The 23,804-nt window shown below is 47.2% G+C and overlaps 1 protein-coding gene across 2 annotated transcripts in view; it reads right to left on the bottom strand.

Annotated features, from left to right (window-relative positions):
- LOC147083130 (glypican-6-like) overlaps window positions 1-23,804 on the bottom strand; it is a 90,553-nt gene that overhangs the window by 45,493 nt on the left and 21,256 nt on the right. Inside the window, exon 3 of one of the 2 annotated variants that reach the window (XM_085980247.1) lies at window positions 5,089-5,232. The exons of the other annotated variant lie outside the window; for it this stretch is intronic. Coding sequence (XP_085836373.1) covers window positions 5,089-5,232 — 144 coding nt within the window. The remainder of the gene's footprint in view (window positions 1-5,088; window positions 5,233-23,804) is intronic. 2 annotated transcript variants of the gene reach the window in all.

The following is a 23,804-nucleotide window of genomic DNA, read 5'->3' as shown; positions in this document are numbered from 1 at the left end:
GACAGATTGCTGGACTGCTGTGACACCCTGCAATCCCGTTTGAACACTAATCCACAGCCATGATAACAGACGTCTGAGCTTCCACTGCAGCACTTAGACATTTGGTGGCTGCTGCTTGTGCTGCAATGGAAGTTGCGATATCGGTCATCAGATGCTGCATCGTGGTTGAGTCCACAAGTGTGCTAAAGGAGTTGGCCATCACTTCCACGCTGGATAGGATGGGCTCCAAGCTCTGTGCAAAGTTGGTGCTGGACTCCTCCATGCTCCTCGAGATTGAACTCAGGCTTTCTGGCAGAATTTTCAATACACCGAACATTTCATTGTGCATTCCCATCAGCATTCCCCTGTTGGCTGCCCCATCAAAGTCCTCATCGGAGTCCACTGCAGCAGAACACGTGTGCAACCTCGCCCTCAGGTGAGCTGGCATCTGTGCTATCCTTGCCCCCTGCCCTGGCTGTAACACACTCGCGTCTGATGTCTCACCATGTACAGATCCTGTCTCTAATCTATCCTCCAAGATACGGGCAGTGTCAGTATCTGAGCTGGTGGCTGCGAGTGTGAAATCAAGTGACGGTGTTGTGGCTTCATCAATACTCTCTTCTTGGTATTCCTCCACTGCCTGGCCAGGTTGCACCTCTGGGTATCCAAAAGGAAAAAGACACAAGAGTAAGGTTGTGGTGAGGGGAGGGGGTAAAGTAAAAGGTGCTGCTTACACCATCTGCAGCTTGTAAATCAGAAGAGATTGTGGGATGAGGAGGAAGTTGGATCTGAGAAGGAGGATTAGGTATGAGGATAGCATCATCTTTGATGGTTTCAGCCCCACTGCTGTTCCAATAATGGCCAGCACCGTCACCTCCATGGGGGTTAGGACATGCAGGTGTGCCTGTCCCCCTCTGGTTAGCTCCTGCTGCTTCTGGTTGTGTGCCACCTTCTCCTTTGAGAAAGGAAAGTGTGTCAGTGAGTATCGTGCACTATGTTTGGGTGAGCTGGCAGTGTGTGCAAACTGTGAGATGTGGGTGTGAAGCTTGCAGTAGCGTTAAGTGTGTGAGAGTGAGGTGAAACATATGAATATTAAGTATGAGTCCTGATTGACAGATTGCTGGTAGGTGAGTGATGGGGATGTGGTGCATTGAGCAGTGGCTGAGGCGACTTCTGCAGTTGGTAGGATATGGCATTTGAAGACGCATTCACTGACCGTGACCACACGTGTGAGGTTATTGAACTTCTTGCGGCACTGCATCCAGGTCCTCGGGGCTTGACTCCTGGCATTGACCTCCGCGGCTATCTGCTCACACTGCCTTTTGACCGTGTGCCTGGAGGGCCTCCTGGCCAATGTGGATACAAGGACACCTTTCCTCCTTTTCACCTCCTCCACCAAGACCTCCAGTGCAGCGTCCGAAAACTGGGGAGCCCGCTCTCTCCCATGTTCTGCCATTCACCGCGTCCATTTTCAGGGGCTGTCCAATTTAGCCCCAGCCACTCTAATTTTGCCAAGTAGAAAGAAAGACTTGCATTTATATAGCGCCTTTCACGACCACCGGATGTCTCAAAGCACTCTACAGCCAATGAAGTACTCTTTTTGAAGTGTAGTCACTGTTGTAATGTAGGAAATGCGGCAGCCAATTTACGCACAGCAAGCTCCCACAAACAGCAATGTGAAATGACCAGATAATCTGTTTTTTGTTATGCTAATTCAGGGATAAACATTGGCCAGGACAGCAGGGATAACTCCCCTGCTCTTCTTCGAAATAGTGCCATGGGATCTTTTATGTCCGCCTGAGAGAGCAGACGGGGCCTCGGTTTAATGTCTCATCTGAAAGACGGCACCTCTGACAATGCAGCACCCCCTCAACACTGCACTGGAGTGCCAGCCTAGATTTTTGTGCTCAAGTTCCTGGAGTGGGACTTGAACCCACAACCTTCTGACTCAGAGGCGAGGGTGCTGCCCACTGAGCCGTGGCTGACACTATGGGCTGACTTTAGTCTCTGTTACATAAACACAAGAGAAAGTGGACTTGGGAGGCAGTGAGCATAGCGCATGTGTGTCTGGGAGGAATTTTAAGGAAAGGGTGTATCTGCCATGTACTCAAGAGGAATTGAAACTGGTAGACTAGGACTTGGGAGCACTAAATGAGGCTAGGCCTTTGGTACACTGTGGGGGAGGGGTTGGTGTTGGACAGACAGAAAGCGTGATAGGGTGGAGGAGGCTAGAGTGTGGGACCAGTCATGGGAACATGGGAGGGGGCACTAGGTGATCCTAGGGCATAGGAACAATAACTGAAGCACCAGGTGTGTCTCTGGCTTCTGACCCAGGAATAGTCTCCACAAGGGTTTACAAAACTGCACACACAACTCTTAAGAATGATCAGTTTATTGTCCAACCCTAATTGCCCGGAGAAGGTGGTGGTGAGCGCCTTTTTGAACCGCTGCAGTTTGTGTGGTGAAAGTGCTTCCACAGTGCTGTTAGGGAGGGATTCCAGGATTTTGACCCAGTGACGATGAAGGAATGGCCGATATATTTCCAAGTCAGGATGGTGTGTGACTTGGGGGGGAACTTGCAGGTGAAGGTGTTCCCATGAGCCTGCTGCCCTTGTCCTTCTAGGTGATGGAGGTTCCAAGGGAGGGAGGTGCTGTTGAAGTAACCAGTGCAGCGTCCGAAAACTTGATGTGTTGCTGCAGGACATCCTGTAGATCGTACACACTGCAGCCCCAGTGGTGGGGGTTGGATATCAAATCCAATGGCAAGAGCACTGATCACCTGAATGCTGTGTCTTGCATACATTTTTTAAAAAACTGCTGGCTGAAAATGGAAGGTGGCAGCTAACTTCACAGGGTTATTTCAGCAGTTTGATAAAAGTGAATGACTTTTTTGCTCTCTTTCCTGCTGCTTATTCATTCCACTTCAGTACTTACTGGCCAAATCAAACTGCTTTTCATTCAATCAAGTTTAATCAGATATCTGATTTGGTAATTTCAAGGATAAGCTCCCTCATTTATTACAGTCAGTGACCTTTGTCCTATAGGCATGTGATGCCTGAGACCACACTTTCAGGAGAGTGTTTTTTGAAAAGTGTGAGGAGGTGAACCCGTGATACACACAATATCCAAAATATTTTAAAACTGAAACTTGAATTATGTGCTGCATTGAAAATTACTATGTAAACTTTTCCTCTGAGGATTCCCAAATTAAGATGTCTACATTTAAGTGTTACAACTCCTTGTGGTGCCAGTAGATGGCAGTCTAATAGGATTACCAATGTAATTGTAAGATTGAAGTAGTCACACCCCCTGTCGCACCAGGAGGCTCATCCTGTCACTGTCACTAGTGTTATCTAAGATCTGATGCAATCTCATTGAAAATATACTCTTCCCCCCTTCACTTTCCTCAACTTGTCATTTGGAAATTTTAATTTTTAGAAGTGTTAATTTTTCAGCCCTTGCCCTAGGGCTGTTCGCTGTCCCCTCCTCCCCCAATTCCTTGCTCCACCATGTGGGACTTGACCACATAACCTACTGCCTCAGGGATGACAATGTACTGAGTGAGACTCAGCCCTATTCAACAAAGGGCTCAAAAACCAGACTCAGCATTTCCCTTACATAAGAACAATAAAAATTAGGAGAAGGAGTAGGACATACGGCCCCTTGAGCCTGCTCCGTCATTCAATAAGATCATGGCTGATCTTCGACCTCAGCTTCACTTTCCCGTCCGATCTTCATATCCCTTGATTCCCCTAGAGTCCAAAAATCCATCTACCTCAGCCTTGAATATACTTAACGATTCAACAGCCACAGCCCTTTGGGGTATAGAATTCCAAAGATTCACAACCCTCTGAGTGAAGAAATTCCTTCTCATCTCAGTCCTAAATGGCCGACCCCTTATCCTGAGACTCTGCCCCCTGGTTCTAGGCTCTCCAGCCAGGGGAAACAACCTCTCAGCATCTACCCTGTCAATTCCCCTCAGAATCTTATGTTTCAATGAGATCAGTTCTCATTCTTCTAAACTCCAGAGAATATCGGCCCATTCTATTCAATCTCTCCTCATAGGACAACCCTCTCATCCCAGGAATCAATCTAGTGAACCTTCGTTGCTCCACCTCTAAGGCAAGTATATCCTTCCTTAGATAAGGAGACCAAAACTGTGCCCAGTACTCCAGGTGTGGTCTCACCAAGGCCCTGTACAATTGGAGCAAGACTTCCTTCCTCTTGTACTCCAACCCCCTTGCAATAAAGGCCAACAGGCCATTTGTCTTCCTAACTGTTTGCTGTACCTGCACGCTAACTTTGTGTTTCCTGTAATAGGAAGACCAACATTTAATAGTTTCTCATAAATTAAAAAAATTCTGTTTTTCTATTCTTCCTACCAAAATGAATAACCTCACATTTCCCCACATTATACTCCTTCTGCCACCTTACTGCCCACTCACTTAGTCTATCTATATCCCTTTGCATGCTCTGTGTCCTCCTCACAGCTTACTTTTCCACCTAGCTTTGTATCGTCAGCAAACTTGGATACATTACACTCGGTCCCTTCATCTAAGTCATTAATATAGATTGTAAATAGCTGAGGCCCACTCCTTGCGTAACCCCACTAGTTACAGCCTGCTAACCGGAAAACGACCCGTTTATCCCTACTCTCTGTTTTCTGTCCGTTAACCAATCCTCTATCCATGCTACTATATTACCCCCAACCCCATGAGCCCTTATCTTGTGTAACACCTTTTATGTGGCGCGTTATCAAATGCCTTTTGGAAATCCAAATATACTACATCCACTGGTTCCCCTTTATCTACCCTGCTAGTAACATCCTCAAAAAACTCTAATAAATTTGTTAAACACGATTTCCCTTTCATAAAACCATGTTGACCCTGCCTAATCATGTTATTATTTTCTAAGTGCCCTGTTACCACTTCCTTAATAATGGATTCCAGCATTTTCCCAACGACTAATGTCAAGCTAACTGGCCTGTAGTTCCCCGTTTTCTCTCTCCCTCCTTTCTTGAATAGCGGGGTTACGGCTTTGTTCATTAGACACAGGATCCTCTTGCTTGGTGTGTCTACAATGGCATCTAATCAATGCTTGGTCACTTACTAGTCTGTCGAGGCTCGTGCCAGCTGCTGTTGTAGGACGCTCCTCAGGACTATAGGGTCTGAACCTGGCATTAAACCCATCCGACACAGATCGAGCTGAGCGACTCACTGACAGGGGCTTGGGTTTACCACAGCCCTGAAATGCCTAGAGGGAAATAAAATTAATAACCTATCACACACACCAGGATATCATACAATATATTCATTCAGTCTGCCTGTCTTTGGAATGGGTTTCTTCATTTTTAAAATAAAGTTCATCATCCACATACAGAGTAGGACCAGTGTCCAAAGATGAAAAACACGGGAGTGGGGCAGGCTTTGTACTGATGTAGGAAGCCTGAAAGTTGTGACACGTAAACAGTAAGGCCCAAAATCAAACAATGGCCCTGCGTTAAGAACTACATAGTGAAGGAGGGCGCAAGTTAGTTATGTTCAGGAAACTACATTTGAGGAAGGAAGAGCATATTAATAAGGCAGGCTATATAAGATTCCACAATAGGGAAATAGGGAATTAACCCATAATGGTTACCTGTGATCTGATGTTAGAACTTTAGTTTGCATTAAGACCCAAGTCCAAACAACGGCATGAGAAATGGCCGCTTTACAACTGCAGCCTAGGGCGATTCTTGACATTTACGTGATGAGGAGACATGACTTGAATTTAAAAAAAAAGCCTGCATTAATATTGCACATTTCTGAAAATTTCGAAAACGCTTCATGTACACAATGAATACAGACTCAAGTGCAGTGACTGTTATACAAATAAATGTCACAGTACATGCAGCAAAATCGCAAAGCAGTTATATGAGGAATTGCTTATTTTATATTCATTCACGGGACGTGGGCGTCGCTGGCAAAGCCAGCATTTATTGCCCATCCCTCATTGCCCTCGAGAAGGTGGTGGAAAGACGCCATCTTGAACCGCTGCAGTCCGTGTGTTGATGGTACTCCCACAGTGCTGTAAGGTAGCGAGTTCCAGGATTTTGACCCAGCGACGATGAAGGAACGGCGATATATTTCCAAGTCAAGATGGTGTGTGACTTGGAGGGGAAATTGGAGGTGGTGGTGTTCCCATGCATCTGCTGCCCTTGTCCTTCTAGGTGGTCGATGTTGTGTATGTACCTTTAAGGGAATAACTGGTCTCAGACTGCAGTACCGGCAGTGACCACCCCTGTATAAAAGGCCCTAGCAGGCTTCTGTAGTTTCAGTTTCCAGGTTGTCTCCATTCAGTAAAGACTTGTTATAATCAACTCCTGCAGTCCGTGTCTCAATTATACACGGACATAATACTGGCGACGAGGATGGGATGGCCAGCACATGGCGAACCACTGCTGCCAGCATTCTCGCCAAGAAGAGAACAGCTGTCAGTGTGCAGAGGAACCTTGATGTGTGGATCCAGAGTAGTAATTCCACCCAAATTGAAGGATAGAGTGCTCAATGAGCTTCATGAGGGTCATCTGGATGGGGTAAAAATGAAGAACTTAGCCAGAGCGTTTGTGTGGTGGCCGGGAATCGATAGAGAAATCGAAGAGATGACCAAGAGCTGTACAGGATGCCAGAAGGTCCAAAACGCCCCACCACAAGCCCCTCTACATCCACGGGAGTGGCCCTCATCTCCATGGCAAAGGGTGCACATTGATTTTGCTGGTCCCTTTATGGACTCGATGTTTTTAATTGCGGTGGATGCACATTCAAAGTGGCCAGAGGTAATAAAAATGTCCTCAACCACCACAGAAAAAACTATCGCAGTTTTACGAACCATATTCGCCAGGAATGGGCTGCCTGAACAGATTTGCTCTGACAATGGACCACAGTTTGTGTCTGAAGAGTTCCGGAGGTTCTTAAAGAACAATGGTGTTAAGCATTACACATCTGCCCCATATCATCCAGCCACTAATGGATTGGCTGAGAGGTTTGTTCAAACATTCAAGAAGGCTATCAAGGCAATGTGTAATGAAGATATACCCCTACAACACAAGGTGGATAACTTCTTGTTTGCCTACCGGAATGCGGCACATGCGGTTACCAACCAAACTCCAGCCATGATGTTCTTCAATCGAAGACTACGATGCCGCTTGGATTTGGTTAAGCCAAACATCAGAAGAGATGTGGAGAACAGGCAGTTTCAGAATATGAATGAAAGGCCGACCAGGAGTTTTAAGATAGGTCAACCAGTTTTGGCCCGGGACTACCGCACAGAGAAATGGCAGCCAGGAACGATCTGTACACGGCAAGGACCTCTAATGTATACCGTGGACGTTGGAGAGAGCATTGTAAGACGCCATGCTGACCAGATTCTAGAGTCACTGGAAAACGTCAACTCCACACCACGATCTGATACACCTGGCGATGAAACCGAAGTACCAATTGCATCTACCGCAGAATCGGTGATATTGGAAGCAGACGAACCAAACAACGACATTGATCCCGACGCAACCTTGCCAGAAGAACCTGATATCCCAAAGAGGCATTATCCAGACAGAATCAGGAAGCCTCCTCAAAGACTGAACTTATAATTGCTTAACTTCAACCAATGTATCTAACAACCGTAATTGTAATTGTAATTAGTTATTATTTAGTTGTTAAATGAATGTTATGTACTGTTTATCTAAAAGGGGAGGAATTGTTGTGTATGTACCTTTAAGGGAATAAATGGTCTCAGACTGCAGTACTGGCAGTGACCACCCCTGTATAAAAGGCCCTAGCAGGCTTCTGTAGTTTCAGTTTCCAGGTTGTCTCCATTCAGTAAAGACTTGTTATAATCAACTCCTGCAGTCCGTGTCTCAATTATACATGGACATAATAGTCGAGGTTGCGGGTTTTGGAGGTGCTGGCGAAGAAGCCTTGGCGAGTTGCTGCAGTGCATCTTGTAGATTGTACACACTGCAGCCATGGTGCGCTGGTGGTGGAGGGAGTGAATATTTAAGGTGGTGGATGGGGTGCCGATCAAGCGGGCTGCTTCATCCTGGATGGTGTCGAGCTTCTTGAGTGTTGTTGGAGCTGCGCTCATCCAGGCAAGTGTAGACTCCTGACTTCTGCCTTGTAGATAGTGGAAAGGCTTTGTGGAGTCAGGAGATGAGTCACCCACTGCAGAATACTCAGCCTCTGACCTGCTCTGTACCTGACAAGTATTTATGTGGCTGGTCCAGTTATGTTTCTGGTCAATGGTGACCCCAGATGTTGATGGTGGGGATTCGGCGATGGTAATGCCGTTGAATGTCAAGGGGAGGCGGTTGGACTCTCCCTTGTTGGAGATAGTCATTGCCTGGCACTTGTGTGGTGCGAATGTTGCTTGCTACCTATCAGCCCAAGCCTGGATATTGTCCAGGTCTTGCTGCACGTGGGCACAGACTGCTTCATTATCTGTGGAATTGCGAATGGAACCGAACACTGCGATCATCAGCGAACTTCCCACTTCTGACCTGATGATGGAGGGAAGAAGGTCATTGATGAAGCAGCTGAAAATGGTTGGGCCTAGGACACTGCCCTGAGGAACTCCTGCAGCGATGAGCTGGGACTGAGATGCTTGGCTTCCAACAATCACAACCATCTTCCCTTGTGTTAGGTATGACTCCAGCCAGCGGAGAGTTTTCCCCCTGATTCCCATTGACTTCAATTTTACTAGGGCTCCTTGGTGTCACTCTGTCAAATGCTGCCTTGGTGTCAAGGGCAATTCAGCTCTTTTGTCCATGTTTGGACTGAGGCTGTAATGAGGACTGGAGCCGAGTGGTCCTGGAGGAACCCAAACTGAGCAGCGATGAGCAGGTTATTGGTGAGTAAGTGCTGCTTGATAGAATTGTCGACGACACATTCCATCAAATTTGCTGATGATTGAGAGTAGGCTGATGGGGTGGTAATTGGCTAGATTGTACTTGTCCTGCTTTTTGTGGACAGGACATACCTGGGCAATTTTCCACTTGTCGGGCAGATGCCAGTGTTGTAGCTGTACTGGAACAGCATGGCTAGAGGCGCGGCTAGTTCTGGAGCACAAGTCTTCAGCACTACAGCTGGGATGTTATCAGGACCCATAGACCCAAGTAACTATAAGCCCATTAGTTTATCAGTAATAGATAAGATGCTGGAAGGAATCATTAGGGATGCAATATATGAATATTTGGATAGAGAGGGCATATTAGGAACACCCAACATGGCTTCATAAAAAGGTCATGTCTTACAAATCTAATTGTATTTTTTGAAGAAGTTACAAAGTTGGTGGATAAGGGAAGTCCAGTAGACATTGTTTACTTAGACTAAAGCATGGCGGAGAAGCACTACTGGCGTGAATTCATGAACTCATTTCTCTTATCTGGAAGGAGGAGAACATGCCAGGGGATCTCAGAGATGCCGTAATTGTGACCATCTTCAAGAAAGGTGACAAGTCCGATTGCGGTAATTACAGAGGAGTTTCCCTGCTATCTGCCACAGGGAAAGTCATTGCAAAAATCCTCCTCAATCGCCTTCTCCCAGTGGCCGAAGAGCTCCTCCCAGAATCGCAATGTGGATTCCGCCCACTAAGGGGCACAATGGACATGATCTTCACCGCACGTCAATTACAAGAGAAATGCAGGGAACAGCACCAACCACTGTACATGGCCTTCTTTGATCTCACAAAGGCCTTCGACACTGTCAACCGTGAGGGATTGTGGAGTGTCCTCCTCAAATTCGGCTGCCCTCAAAAGTTTGTCACTATCCTCCGATTGCTTCACGATGACATGCAAGCCGTGATCCTGACCAACGGTTCCACCACAGACCCAATTCACGTACGAACCGGGGTCATGCAAGGCTGTGTCATTGCACCAACGCCCTTCTCAATCTTCCTTGCTGCAATGCTCCATTTCACCCTCAGTAAGCTCCCCACTGGAGTGGAGCTAATTTACAGAACAAACGGGAAACTGTTCAACCTCCGTCGCCTCCAGTCCAGATCCAAGGTCGTCCCATCCTCTGTCGTCGAATTACAGTATGCAGACGATGCTTGCGTCTGCGCTCACTCAGAGGTCGAACTCCAAACCATCATAAACACCTTCACCAAAGCATACGAGAGCATGGGCCTTACACTAAACATCCGTAAGACAAAGGTCCTCTACCAACCTGCCCCCGCCACACAGTGCTGCCCCCCGATTATCAAAATCCACGACAAGGCCTTGGACAACGTGGACCACTTTCCATACCTAGGGAGCCTACTGTCAACAAGGGCAGACGTTGACGACGAAGTCCAACACCGCCTTCAGTGTGCCAGTGCAGCCTTCGGTCGCCTGAGGAAGAGAGTGTTTGAAGACCAGGACCTCAAACCCGGCACTAAGCTCATGGTCTACAGGGCAGCAGTGATACCTGCCCTGCTGTATGCCTCAGAGACATGGACCATGTACAGCAGGCACCCCAAAGCACTGGAGAGGTACCACCAACGCTGCCTCTGCAAGATCCTGCAAATCCATTGGCAGGATAGGCGCACCAACGTCAGTGTTCTTGCTCAGGCCAACATCCCCAGCATCGAAGCTCTGACCACGCTCAATCAGCTCCGATGGACGGGTCACATTGTCCGCATGCCCGATACGAGACTCCCAAAACAAGCGCTCTACTCGGAGCTCCGGCACAGCAAGAGAGCCCCAGGTGGGCAGAGGAAACGCTTCAAGGACACCCTCAAACCCTCCTTGAAAAAGTGTAACATCCCCACCAACACCTGGGAATCCCTGGCCCAAGACCGCACAAAGTGGAGGAGAAGCATCCGGGAAGGCACTGAACACCTCGAGTCTCTTCGCCGGGAGCAAGCGGAAGCCAAGCGCAGGCAGCGCAAGGAGCGCACGTCAACCCAAGCACCCCACCCACCCGCCCCTTCAATCACCGTCTGCCCCACCTGTGACAGAGACTGTAGGTCCTGCATTGGACTAATCAGTCACCTGCGAGCTCATTTTTAATGTGGAAGCAAGTCATCCTCGGTTCCGAGGGACTGCCTAAGAAGAAGAAGAGACTTCCAAAATGCTTTTGATAAGGTACTGCATAAGATCGAAGCCTCTGGTAATATCTTGAGCTGGATTCAGAACTGGCTGGCAGCACATAGGCAAAAAGTAGTTCTCGATGGATTTGGATCTGTTTTGAGACTGGTCACCAGTGGTGTCCCGTAGGGATCAGTGTTGGGACCATTGCTCTTTCCTATTTTTATTAACGATCTGGATGTAGGTATTGGGGCACAATCTGAAAATTTGCAAATGATACCAAGATCTGTGTGAATGTTAGAAATGTAGATGATGCTCATCTGCTTCAGGCATATCTTAACGTGTTGGGGGATTGGGCTCAAGACTGGAAAATGATGTATAACTTAGATAAGTGCAGCGTTATGCATGTGGGCAGGGCAAATGTTCAACATTCACACATCCTTCAAGGAAAGGCATTAAAGATGGTGGTGATAGAAAGAGAATTGGGCATTCTAGTGCGTACATCCTTAAAGGTACATGAGCAATGCAGTCTAGCGATAGCTGGAGCAATTAGGGTGTTGGGGAGTATCCATAGGACAATCGAGTACAAGACGAGGCATACTGTTTTGTCCTTGTACAGACCTTAGTCAGGCTGCACTTGGGATATTGTGACCAGTTTTGGTCTCCTACATGGTGGGTGATATTGAAGCTTTGGAGAGGGTGCAGAGGAGGGCCACTAGACTAACACCCAGTATAAAGCATCATGGTTATCAAGATAGGCTAAAAGAGTTGGGACTCTACACCTGAGAGCAGCGTAGACAGACTATGGGTGGGGGGAATTCGATTGAGGTTTATAAGATAATGAAGGGAATAGATTGTGTTCCAGCTGACAGTTTATTTCAATTAAATAGGTTAGGGAGGACCAAAGGTCACAAATTTAAGTTGTATAAGGCTAGATCTAGGTTAGATGTCAGGAGGTGATTCTTTTACCAGAGAATAGTGGACCTCTGGAGCAGGCTGCCGTCTGGTGTGGTGGACGCAGATTCGCAGAATTCCTTCAAGCGAGAGCTGGACCTGTTTCTGGCTGGGGCGGGGATCATTTCTTACAGAAGGTAGGTACTGCAGGGAATTCAGGGCAAGAATGATCTCCTGGACTAGCTCGATTGCCTAGATGGGTCGGAGAGGAATTTCCCAGATTTTGTTTTCCCAAATTGGTCTGGGATTTTTATCTGTCTTTTTGCCTCTCCCAGGAGATCGCATGGTTTTCAGTGGGGTGGAATTTATATGTTGTGGTACACAAGGTATTGCAATTGTGTGGGACCGGCTCGGTGGACCAGATGGTCTTTACCTGTCTGTCATTGTTCGTAGCCTTTGCTATTTCCAGTGCACTCAGCCGTTTCTTCATATCACGTGAAGTGAATCAAACTGGCTGAAGACTGGTATCTGTGCATAAATACTTGAAGGCAAAAAAATTACAGGGCTATGGGGAAAGCACAAGCGAGTGGAATTAATTGGATAACTCTACCAAAGAGCCAGTACAGGCACGATAGGCCGTATGGCCTCCTTCTGTGCTGTATCACTGTATGATTCTAAGGGGGAGAAATTCAGTATCGCCCCGTTTGGGGCACGATTATCGGCTGGGCGCAAAGTTTAGCGCCTGGTGCTAATTATCGCCTCCGACTGCAAACTTGGCTTTTATCGCCCCTGGAGGTGATTGGAGCCCTAAATCAGGTGCTGCACACCTGTCTTAAGGCGCAAAGGCCGAGGAGCGAACTCAGAGCTAACTCAGAGCGTGGGCGCAGCGCAGGTGATGTCAGTTAGTGATGGAACACAGACACATTGGCGCCGGACAGTTTTTAAAGGGGAGGGTTCTCTAGCCACACACTGCTCATTGGAGTCTTGTATCTCGGCCTGGAGAGACCTGGGACTACATTTTCCAGCCAAGGACTATGGAGAGGGTGAGAGTACGAGCTCAGCGCTTCAGCGAGTGGGCCTTGGAGGCTCTGGTTGGTGCGGTGGAGCGCAGAAGATCTATACTGTACCCTGAGAGTGGCAGGAGGCCTTTGCCACGCGACTACAGAAGAGTGTGGAGGGAGGTGGCTCAGCACGTCTCCTCTAGGAGCATGGTGACCAGGACCCATACACAATGTCACAGAAAGTTCAACGACCTCACTTGGGTCGTCAGGGTAAGTGGCTTTTTTTCAATGCCTCTCCATCCCTCCATCTCAACCTCATTCTATGTCCAGAGGGTCTTAAAACCCCAATGCCCAACACTCATCCAACACCGATGGCCCTCTCATGAAACACACATGCACATTACATAGAAACATAGAAGATAGGAGCATGAGTAGGCCATTCGGCCCCTCGAGCCTGCTCTGCCATTTAATAAGATCATAGCTGATCATCTAAATTCAGTACCCTGTCCCTGCTTTCTCCCCATATCCCTTGATCCCTTTAGCCTTAAGAAATATATCTAACTCCTTCTTGAATATATTTAATGAATTGGCCTCAACTGCCTTCTGTGGTAGAGAATTCCACAGGTTCACCACTCTGGGTGAAGAACTTCCTCCTCATCTCAGTCCTAAATGGCTTACCCCTTATCTTTAGACTGTGACCTATGGTTCTGGACTCCCCTGCCATCGGGAACATCCTTCCTGCATCTAGTCTGTCTAGTCTTTGTTAGAATTTTATAAGTTTTCTAAACTCCAGTGAGTATAAGCCCAATCGACACAATCTCTCCTCATACATCATTCCTGCCATCCCAGGTATCAGTCTGGTGAATCTTTGCTGCACTCCCTCCATGGCAAGAACGTCCTTCCTCAGATAAGGCGACCAAAACTGCACACAATACTCAAGGTGTGGTCTCACCAAGGCCCTGTACAACTGCAGCAAGACATCCTTGCTCCTGTACTCGAAAGTCCACACCTTGCATACAGTAAGGGCTATTCAACTATGGGAGGCACATCAGGCAAGACCACAGCTGCTTACATTAAGTGTTATTCAATTATGGGAGGCACATCAGGCAAGACCATGGCTGTATATTTACTCAGACGCCGTCCTTTTTCTTGCAGGCCAAGCTATCTCATAACAAGAGACAGCAGCAACAGACGGGTGGAGGGCGGCCTCAGCTGCAACCCCTCAGTGATCTTGAGGTGCGCGTCCACAGGATTGTGGCAAGCCAGGTGATCGGGACAGCAATGGTAAGGTCATTACCTTTTTCTCCTCTCTCATTCCACTGGTCCCTCACAACACCAGCCTTTGACACTTTCAATCCAAATTACTAAATCGCTGCACTCATGCCTCCCTTGCTGCCCCCCTGTCCTCACGCTAAAGCCACTCTTGTACCTCCCTGCTTTCAGATGGTAATTCACCAGCTGAGGAGACGGGCCCTCAAGCTGCCAGTGGGAGTGAAGCTGCAGGCGAGGAGAAAGAGGAAGTCGGAGCATCAGCGCCACCCTCTCCCGAGGAAGCCCATGCCCACACTGGGAACAGGTCATCCCTGGAAGGGAGCAGGGGGGAAGGGTCTGCTGAGGGTGAAGCTCCAGGACCCAGCGGGCTGCAGCAACGCGATGTGGCTAGGGAAGCTCGGGGGCCTTCTCCCCGGAGGGAGAGTAGGCCAGCGAGTCCTGCTGCACTGGACGCAGAGGAGGAGCGGCTCATCGCTGAAATGAACACCCAGGCGGTGGACATGCACACTCAGCTCAGCAGTGGGAAGGGTGCCCGAATGCATTGAAGCACTGGCAAACAGATACACCACTTTGAGTGCTGTTGGGGGGGGATGGCTTATCAGAGGAAAGCAGCAGCAGCCAACTTCCTGGCACCAGGGGTGGCTCTGCTGCACAGGACGGGAGGAAAAAGAGGGGTAGAGCTATAGTAATAGGGGATTCTATTGTAAGGGGAATAGATAGGCGTTTCTGCGGCCGCAAACGAGACTCCAGGATGGTGTGTTGCCTTCCTGGTGCAAGGGTCAAGGATGTCTCAGAGCGGCTGCAGAACATCTTGGAAGGGGAGGGTGAACAGCCAGTTGTTGTGGTGCATATAGGCACCAACGATATAGGTAAAAAGTGGGATGAGGACCTAAAAGCGGAATATAGGGAGTTAGGAGGTAAATTAAAAAATAGGACCTCAAAGGTAGTAATCTCAGGATTGCTACCAGTGCCACGTGCTAGTCAGAGTAGAAATAGAAGGATATTTCAGATGAATAAGTGGCTAGAGGAATGGTGCAACAGGGAGGGATTCAAGTTCCTGGGACATTGGAACCGGTTCTGGGGGAGGTGGGACTAGTTCAAACCGGACGGTTTGCACCTGGGCAGGGCTGGAACCGATGTCCTAGGGGGAGTGTTTGCTAGTGCTCTGGGGGAGGGTTTAAACTAAAATGGCAGGGGGTTGGGAACCTGAGCAGGGAGACAGAGGAAAGGGAAACAAGGATAAAAGCAAAAGATAGGAAGGAGAAAAACAAAAGTGGCAGTCAGAGAAATCAACGGTTTAAATCAAACGCGGCCACAGTAAATAATAATTCTAATAGGTCTAAGAGCGTTAAAAAAACAAGCCTGAAAGCTTTGTGTCTTAATGCGAGGAGCATTCGTAATAAGGTGGATGAATTGGCTGCACAAATAGAGGTAAACGAATATGATTTGGTTGGGATTATGGAAACGTGGCTCAAGGATGGCCAAGGCTGGGAACTCAACATCCAGGGGTATTCGATATTCAGGAAAGATAGGCAAAAAGGAAAGGGAGGTGGGGTAGCATTACTGGTTAAAGAAGGGATTAACACAATTGTAAGGAAGGATATTAGCTCTGATGATGTGGAATCTGTATGGGTAGAATTGAGAAATACTAAGGGGCAGAACACGTTAGTGGGAGTGGTATATAGACCTCCAAACAATAAGGCGGAGGTTGGGGATGGCATTAAAAGGGAAATTAAAGAAATGTGCAATGAGGGCACAGCAGTCATCATGGGTGACTTTAATCTACATATAGATTGGGCTAACCAAATTAGTAACAATACTGTGGAGGAGGAATTCCTGGAGTGTTTACGGGATGGTTTCCTGGACCAATATGTCGAGGAACCAACCAGAGATCAGGCCATCTTAGATTGGGTATTATGTAATGAGAAAGGATTAATTAGCAATCTTGTACGAGGCCCCTTGGGTCGGAGCGATCATAATATGATCGAATTCTTCATTAAGATGGAGAATGAAGTAGTTGACTCAGAGACTAGGATCCTGAATTCAAATAAATGAAACTACGATGGTCTGAGGCGCGAGTTGGGTAGGGTTGATTGGGGAATGTCACTCAAAGGGTTGACGGTGGATAGGCAATGGCAAACATTCAAAGACCGCATGGATGAACTACAGAATTTGTTCATCCCAGTTTGGCATAAAAATAAAACAAAAAAGGTGACTCAACCGTGGCTAACAAGCGAAATTAGGGATAGCATAAGATCCAAGGAGAGCACATATAAATTGGCCAGAAAAAGCAATAATCCTGAGGATTGGGAGCAGTTTAGGATTCAACAAAGGAGGACAAAGGGATTAATTAAGAAGGGGAAAATAGAATATGAGAGTAAGCTTTCAGGGAACATAAAAACTGACTGTAAAAGCTTTTATAGATATGTGAAGAGAAAAAGATTGGTGAAGTCAAGCATAGGTCCCTTGCAGTCAGAATCAGGGGAATTTATAATGGGGAACAAAGATAGGGCAGACCAACTAAATACATATTTTGGTTCTGTCTTCACAAAGGAGGACACGAATAACCTCCCAGAGATGCCGGGGAACATAGGGTCTGACAAAAGGGTGGAACTGAAAGAAATCAGTATTTGTAGGGAAATGGTGTTAGGAAAATTGATGGGACTGAAGGCCAATAAATCCCCAGGGCCTGATAATCTACATCCTAGGGTACTTAAGAAGTGGCCCTAGAAATAGTAGATGCATTGCTGGTCATCTTCTAGAACTCGATAGACTCTGGAACAGTACCCATGGATTGGAGGGTAGCTAATGTTACCCCACTATTCAAAAAAGGTGGTAGAGAAAAAGCGGGGAATTATAGACCAGTAAGCCTGATATCGGTAGTGGGGAAAATGCTAGAGTCCATTATAAAAGATGTAATAGCAGAGCACTTGGAAAGCAGTGACAGGATCAGACAAAGTCAACATGGATTTACAAAAGGTAAATCGTGCTTGACTAATCTACTGGAATTTTTTGAGGATGTAACTGGTAAAATAGATAAGGGAGAACCAGTACATGTGGTGTATTTGGACTTTCAGAAGGCTTTCGATAAGGTCCCGCATAAGAGATTAGCGTGCAAAATTAAGGCACATGGGATTGGGGGCAAGGTATTGACTTGGATAGAGAACTGGTTGGCGGATAGAAAGCAAAGAGTTGGAATAAACGGGTCGTTTTCCGAGTGCCAGGCAGTGACTACTGGGGTACCGCAAGGATCGGTCCTAGGACCCCAGCTGTTCACAATATATATTAATGATCTGGACGAGGGAATTGGATGTAATATCTCCAAATTTGCAGACGACACAAAGCTGGGTGGAGGAGGATGTCGTGAAGCTCTAGTACGATTTGGACAGGTTGGGTGATTGGGCAGAAACATGGCAAATGCACTATAATGTGGATAAATGTGAGGTTATCCACTTTGGTGGCAAAAACAGGAAGGCAGATTATTATTTGAATGGCAATAGATTGGGAGAAGGGGAAGTGCAAAGAGAGCTGGGTGTTCTTCTGCACCAGTCGCTGAAGGTAAGCATGCAGGTGCAGCAGGCGGCTAAGAAGGCAAATGGTATGTTGGCCTTCATAGCAAGAGGGTTCGAGTACAAGAACAAGGATGTCTTGCTGCAGTTGTACAGGGCCTTGGTGAGACCGCACCTTGATTATTGTGTGCAGTTTTGGTCGCCTTATCTGAGGAAGGACGTTATTTGCCATGGAAGGAGTGCAGCGAAGATTCACCAGGCTGATACCTGGGATGGCAGGAATGACGTATGAGGAGAGATTGTGTCGATTGGGCTTATACTCACTGGAGTTTAGAAGATTGAGAGGGGATCTCATCGAAACCTATAAAATTCTGTCAGGCCTGGACAGACTAGATGCAAGAAGGATGTTTCCGATGGCCGGGGAGTCCAGAACCAGGGGTCATAGTCTAAGGATAAGGGGTAAGCCATTTAGGACTGAAATGAGGAGGAATTTCTTCACCCAGAGAGTGGTGAACCTGTGGAATTCTCTGCCACAGAGGGCGGTGGAGGCCAGTTCATTACATATATTCAAGAAGGAGTTGGATATATTTCTTAAGGCTAAAGGGATCAAGGGATATGGGGAGAAGGCAGGGACAGGGTACTGAATTTGGATGATCAGCCATGATGTCATTGAATGGTGGAGCAGGCTCGAGGGGCCGAATGGCCTACTCCTACTCCTATCTCCTATGTTTCTATGTCAGTGGCTGCCACGATCCCATTTCAGACTGCTCTCATGCAGACTCAGATTGAGGTCACGCAAGCACTGACTGCTGCCATTGTCGCTGGTTCGGCCACATTCCCCCAGGGCTCTCACGTTGCTGCAGCAGGCCAGCAATCTGTGCTCCAGCAGATTGCTACAGATGATGAAGTGCCAGTGGTAGTGAGAAATGGAAGTGGCAGTGTGTTGGTCGAGCAGGGAGTTGCTGTCCTCTCTCAAGATGACAGCATTCCTACTGCCACCACTGTCACTTCCCCATTGCACTTGCCACCGCCTGTAGCCCAGACTGCTGCCGTCCATGCAGAGTTGGTGCAGTCTGCAGTCGGGCTCTCCAGGCCCAGAGCTGGTCGAGGCTGTCCTTCAAGGGCATCTCTAGTCTCAGGATCTGACAATCAGCAGCCTTCCACCAGCCTTGCTGCAGCCACTGGGGCCCCATTACGGAGGAGCAGTAGGGTGGGAAAGGGGGAAGTGCGCAAGGGAAGGAGATCACCCTTGAAGGGCAAAAAGTAGGAGGTGTGACGAAATGTTGGTCAATTTTTTATTAAAGGCCGAGGTTCGCGTTCAAACTTTTATTTAGTGTTTTGGACATTATCTCCAGTTTGTGAGAACCAGTTATGTTAATGAATGATTTTTTTGTGTTTGTTTCTATTACAGTAGTTTGTCATGAAGAAATGACACACACAAAGTTTGTAAAATAAATAAGTTTTTGTATTCAAAATGTACGTTTGGTCTTTGGACTCATTGCTGCCTTGGCCGGCATAGGGGTTGCGAGTTGGTTTCATTCATGCTATTCTCCATGGCAGAAGCCATTTCCTCAGCAGGGGCCTAGAAGCGGCTTGCTATCAGCCGTTGACGAACAGCCCTTGCAGTTTCAACATTGTGGGCCGCCCTCCCGCCTTGGGGCTGCTGATGATCGTCCTCCTCCTCTTCCTCTGGTGGTGCTCCGAGGCCTGGTGGCATTGGCTGGGTCCTGAGGATTGCCAGGTTATGCAGCATGCAGCACACAACTATGAAGAGGGAGACTTGCTCAGGCAAGTACTACAGGGTTCCTCCTGAGTGATCCAGACAGCGGAACCATTGCTTGAGCACGCCGATCATCTGCTCAACGATGTTCCTGGTGGCACGATGGCTCTCGTTGTACCACAGCTCAGCAGGGGTGTTGGGGTTATGGAGCGGTGTCATCAGCCAGGTGCACAGTGGATAACCCTTGTCCCCGAGGAGCCAACCACTTGGCTGATGCAGTGCCTGGAAAAGTTCTGGCACAGCAGTCTGACGCAGGATGAATGCATCGTGGCTGTTGCCAGGATAACGGGCATTGACAGCGAGTATCAGCTGTCTGTGGTCACAGACCAACTGGATGTTTAAAGAGTGGAACCCCTTGCGGTTGCGGAAATTCTCTGCATTCTCATGCGGTGCACGCAATGCCACATGCGTGCAGTCAATGGCGCCCTGCACCATGAGGAAGCCCGCTATCCTCGCAAAGCCCAATGTGCGTTCATGCTGTTTGGCCCGGATCATCGGGAAAGAGATGTACCGGCGTCACCTTAATTAGAGGGCATTTGTGACCTGATGGATACAGCAATGGACTGCGAACTGGGAGATATTGGCGATGTCCCCAGTAGCTGCTTGAAAGGAGCCGGTGGCATAAAAGTTCAGAGCCACTGTGATCTTCACTGCCACCAACAGAGACGTCCTGGTCCTCAGTAGAGGCTGCAGATCTGGCTGCAGCAGGTGGCAGAAGTCAGTGACTACCTCCTTGCTGAAACGCAGCCTGTGCAAACACTGTTCCTCAGACAAATTAATGTAGGAGAATTGTTGGCGAAATACCCTGGGAGGGTAAGGTCTCCTGTATAGAGGCCCGTTGGTCCTCCTCCGTCTGGCCATGATTGCCACTCTCTCTCTGCGTCTATGTTGCATCTGAATCTGCAGGCGCAGGACGACGCCCCGAATGAGTGCAGCCCCCATAGTCTCTTGGTAATCAAAGTAATGAAGGCCAAAATCCAAAAGTACCTGCAAAGTGATGCTCAGTAGCCAAAACTACTTCACACAGCGTTGACTCTATACAGAAGTCGCTCTCTCAATTCAATTCAATTCAATTCAATTCAAACCGCTTTATTGGCATGATGACAAGGTACATCTTATGTTGCCAAAGCATCGAAAAACATTTATGGTTGAACACATAAACGCAGATCTATCCATACAGTGTATAAACAGATATATCCCTGAGTGTATAAATATACATTCATATAATTTGTATATATTCTTTTTTTCAGATTTAATGGTTGTCCGTCTGTTTATGGCAAGCTGTAACATAGTGTGCCGCTAAGGTTACACAATTTCTCTGTTCCCCTAGTAGGTATGGGAGTTTTTGGTCGTCATTCAATTTTCTGAATTCAGGGCATATTTTTGTGAATTTTGGGTAGAAATTCTCCCTTATGCCCTGATATTTTCCACAAGCTGTGAGGAAGTGCATCTCTGTCTCCACCACTCCCTGACTGCAGTGAGAGCATATCCTGTACTCTCTTGTCAGCCAGGTCTGTCTGTGTCTGCCTTTTTCGATAGCCAGGCTATGTTCACTAAGTCTGTACATAGTCAAGGTTTTTCTCAATTTGCTATCTTTTACCGTGGTCAGGTATTCAGCCATGTTGTATTGTCTGTTTAGGGCCAAGTAGCAATTGAGTTTGTTTTGGGTTTTTGTTGTTTCTGCCCAATATGACAGATATTTTTCCTTTTGCTTAGTGACAATTGTGTTGGGTCGAATTCTCTGTGCTACGATGTCACTGTCCTGGGGCTGGTTATTGTTAGTAGTGTTAGTAGTTACTTCACTGAGTCCCAGGACTAGTTGACTGAGGGTATTCTTCTTTATGATCCTCTCTTGGCATTTCAGGGCTTCGTAATGATAACAGTGGGGGTTGCTCATTTTTAGGTGTTTCCAAAATTTGGTGGCTCTTTTTTGGATAGTAATTATTAATGGATATTGGCCTAGTTCTGCCCTGCATGCATTGTTTACGGTTTTCCTTTGAGTCCAGAGGATACTTTTACAGAATTCTGCATGTAGGATCTCAATTGGGTGTCTGTCCCATTTTGCAAATTCTTGTTGTGTTAGTGGTCCCCACACCTCACTGCCATAGAGTGCAATTGGTTCAATTACTGATTTGAAAATTTTGAGCCAAATGCTAATTGGGATTTCTATTTGGATTGATTTTTTGATGGCATAGAAAGCCCTTCTTGCTTTCTCTTTCAGTTCATTCACAGCCAGATGAAAGTTTCCCGTAGAACTGATTTTTAAGCCCGAGTATGTGTAGTTAGTGGTTTGTTCAATTTTAGTTGTTCCTAGTGTGAAATTTATTCTGGGTCCCTGATGTCTGGATCTTTGCTGGAACACAAGGACTTTGGTTTTTTGGGGGTTTATTGTCAGGGCCCAGGTCTGACAGTACGACTCTAGCAGATCCAGGTTCTGCTGTAGACCCTCCTTAGTTGGTGACAGCAGAACCAGGTCATCTGCATAGAGGAGGAATTTAACCTTGGATTCATATAGGGTGAGGCCGGGTGCTGTAGATTGTTCAAGTAGTTTTGCCAATTCATTTATGTAAATATTAAAGAGTGTCGGTGAGATGGACGAGCCCTGCGTCACACCACGCCCCTGTGGGAAGTATTTTGTTTGTTTGTCTCCAATTTTAACTGCACATTTATTGTTTGTATACATTGATTTAATTACATCATATATTTTTCCCCCTACACCACTTTCAATAAGTTTCAAGAATAGACCGTCATGCCAGATGGAATCGAAAGCCTTCTGGAAATCTATAAAGCAGGCAAAAATTTTGCTTTTGTTTTGATGAACATGTTTGTCAATTAGGGTCTGTAGGGTGAAGATATGATCTGATGTTCTATAGTTTCTCTCTCTCTCTCTCAGAATCTCTCTCTCTCTGTCAGAATGAGTGGTGCAAAAATGTCGACCACAGAAAAAGCCAGGAAGAGGCTGCCTTTAAATAGCGCCCCCCCCAGCCCCACACCGACTGGGAAACATTCCAATCTACCTGTCATTGCTTGCGCCAGGCGAAAAGGAGGGGGGCGCCACTCAATATCCAGTCAGGGGTGCCACAAGAGCGTTGCACGCTCGACTGACGTCAAGATCTGCGAGCGCAGGAGATCGGGGCGGTATTGTTTAGCGTCGCCGCAAAATGTCTGGTCAATTTCGTGAGCGGCGCAGACATCGCCACGCCCGGGCACTAGTTGCTTTGCGCTCATTAGCGCCCTCTGAAGGCGCTAATGGGAGGCGCAAACCAACCGAATTTTACCCCCCAAGTATTTATCCAATTCCCTTTTTAACGTTACTTTCAGGCAGGGCATTCCCAGATCACAACTCGTGTAAAAAAAAAGTTTCCTCATGTCGCCTCTGGTTCTTTCGCCAATCACCTTAAATTTGTGTCCTCCGGTTATGCCCCTCTGCCACTGGGAACAGTTTCTCCTTATTTACTCTATTAAAACCATTTATGATTTTGAACACCTCTATCAAATCTCCTCTTAACCTTCTCTGCTCTAAGGAGAATAATCCCAGCTTCTCTAGTCTTTCCACGTAACTGAAGTCTCTCATCCCTGGTACCATTCTAGCAGATCTCTTCTGCATCCTCTCCAAGGCCTCGACATCTTTCCTAAAGTGTGCTGCCCAGAATTGGCCACAATACTCCAGGCTGAGGTCTAGCCAGTGATTTATAAAGGTTAACTTCCTTGCTTTTGTACTCTATTCCTCGAATAATAAAGCCAAGGATCCCATATGCTTTTTAACAACCTACTCGCTTGTCCTACCACCTTCAAAGATTTGTGTACATACACCCCCAGGTCTCGCTGTTCCTGCAGCCCTTTGAAAATTGTACCATTTATTTCATATTGCCGCTCCTCATTCTTCCTACCAAAATGTATCTCTTCACACTTCTCTGCATTAAATTACATCTGCCATGTGCCTGTCCACTTCACCAGTCTACATCCTCCTGAAGTCTGTTACTATCATCCTCATTGTTTACAATATTTCCGAGTTTTGTTTCATCTGCAAACTTTGAAATTATGCCCTGTATACCCAAGTCCAGGTCATTAATATACATCAAAAAGAGCAGTGGATCTAATACCAACCCTTGGGGAACCAGGTGGCATAGTTTCAAGGTAAGGGGCAGGAGGTAGAGGGGATCTGAGGAAAAACTGAGGAAAAAATCTGGAACTCACTGCCTGAAAGGGTGGTAGAGGCAGGAACCCTCACAACATTCAAGAAGCATTTAGATGAGCTCTTGAAACACCATAGCATACAAGGCTACGGACCAAGTGCTGGAAAATGGGATTAGAATAGATAGGGCTTGATG

This window comes from Somniosus microcephalus, unplaced genomic scaffold, assembly GCF_052327205.1.
Source record: "Somniosus microcephalus isolate GS21.2 unplaced genomic scaffold, FLI_Smic_1.0 scaffold78, whole genome shotgun sequence".
NCBI classification, from domain to species: domain Eukaryota; kingdom Metazoa; phylum Chordata; class Chondrichthyes; order Squaliformes; family Somniosidae; genus Somniosus; species Somniosus microcephalus.
Note: the sequence above shows the minus strand (reverse complement) of the source record. Positions and strands in the feature narration are given on the sequence as shown.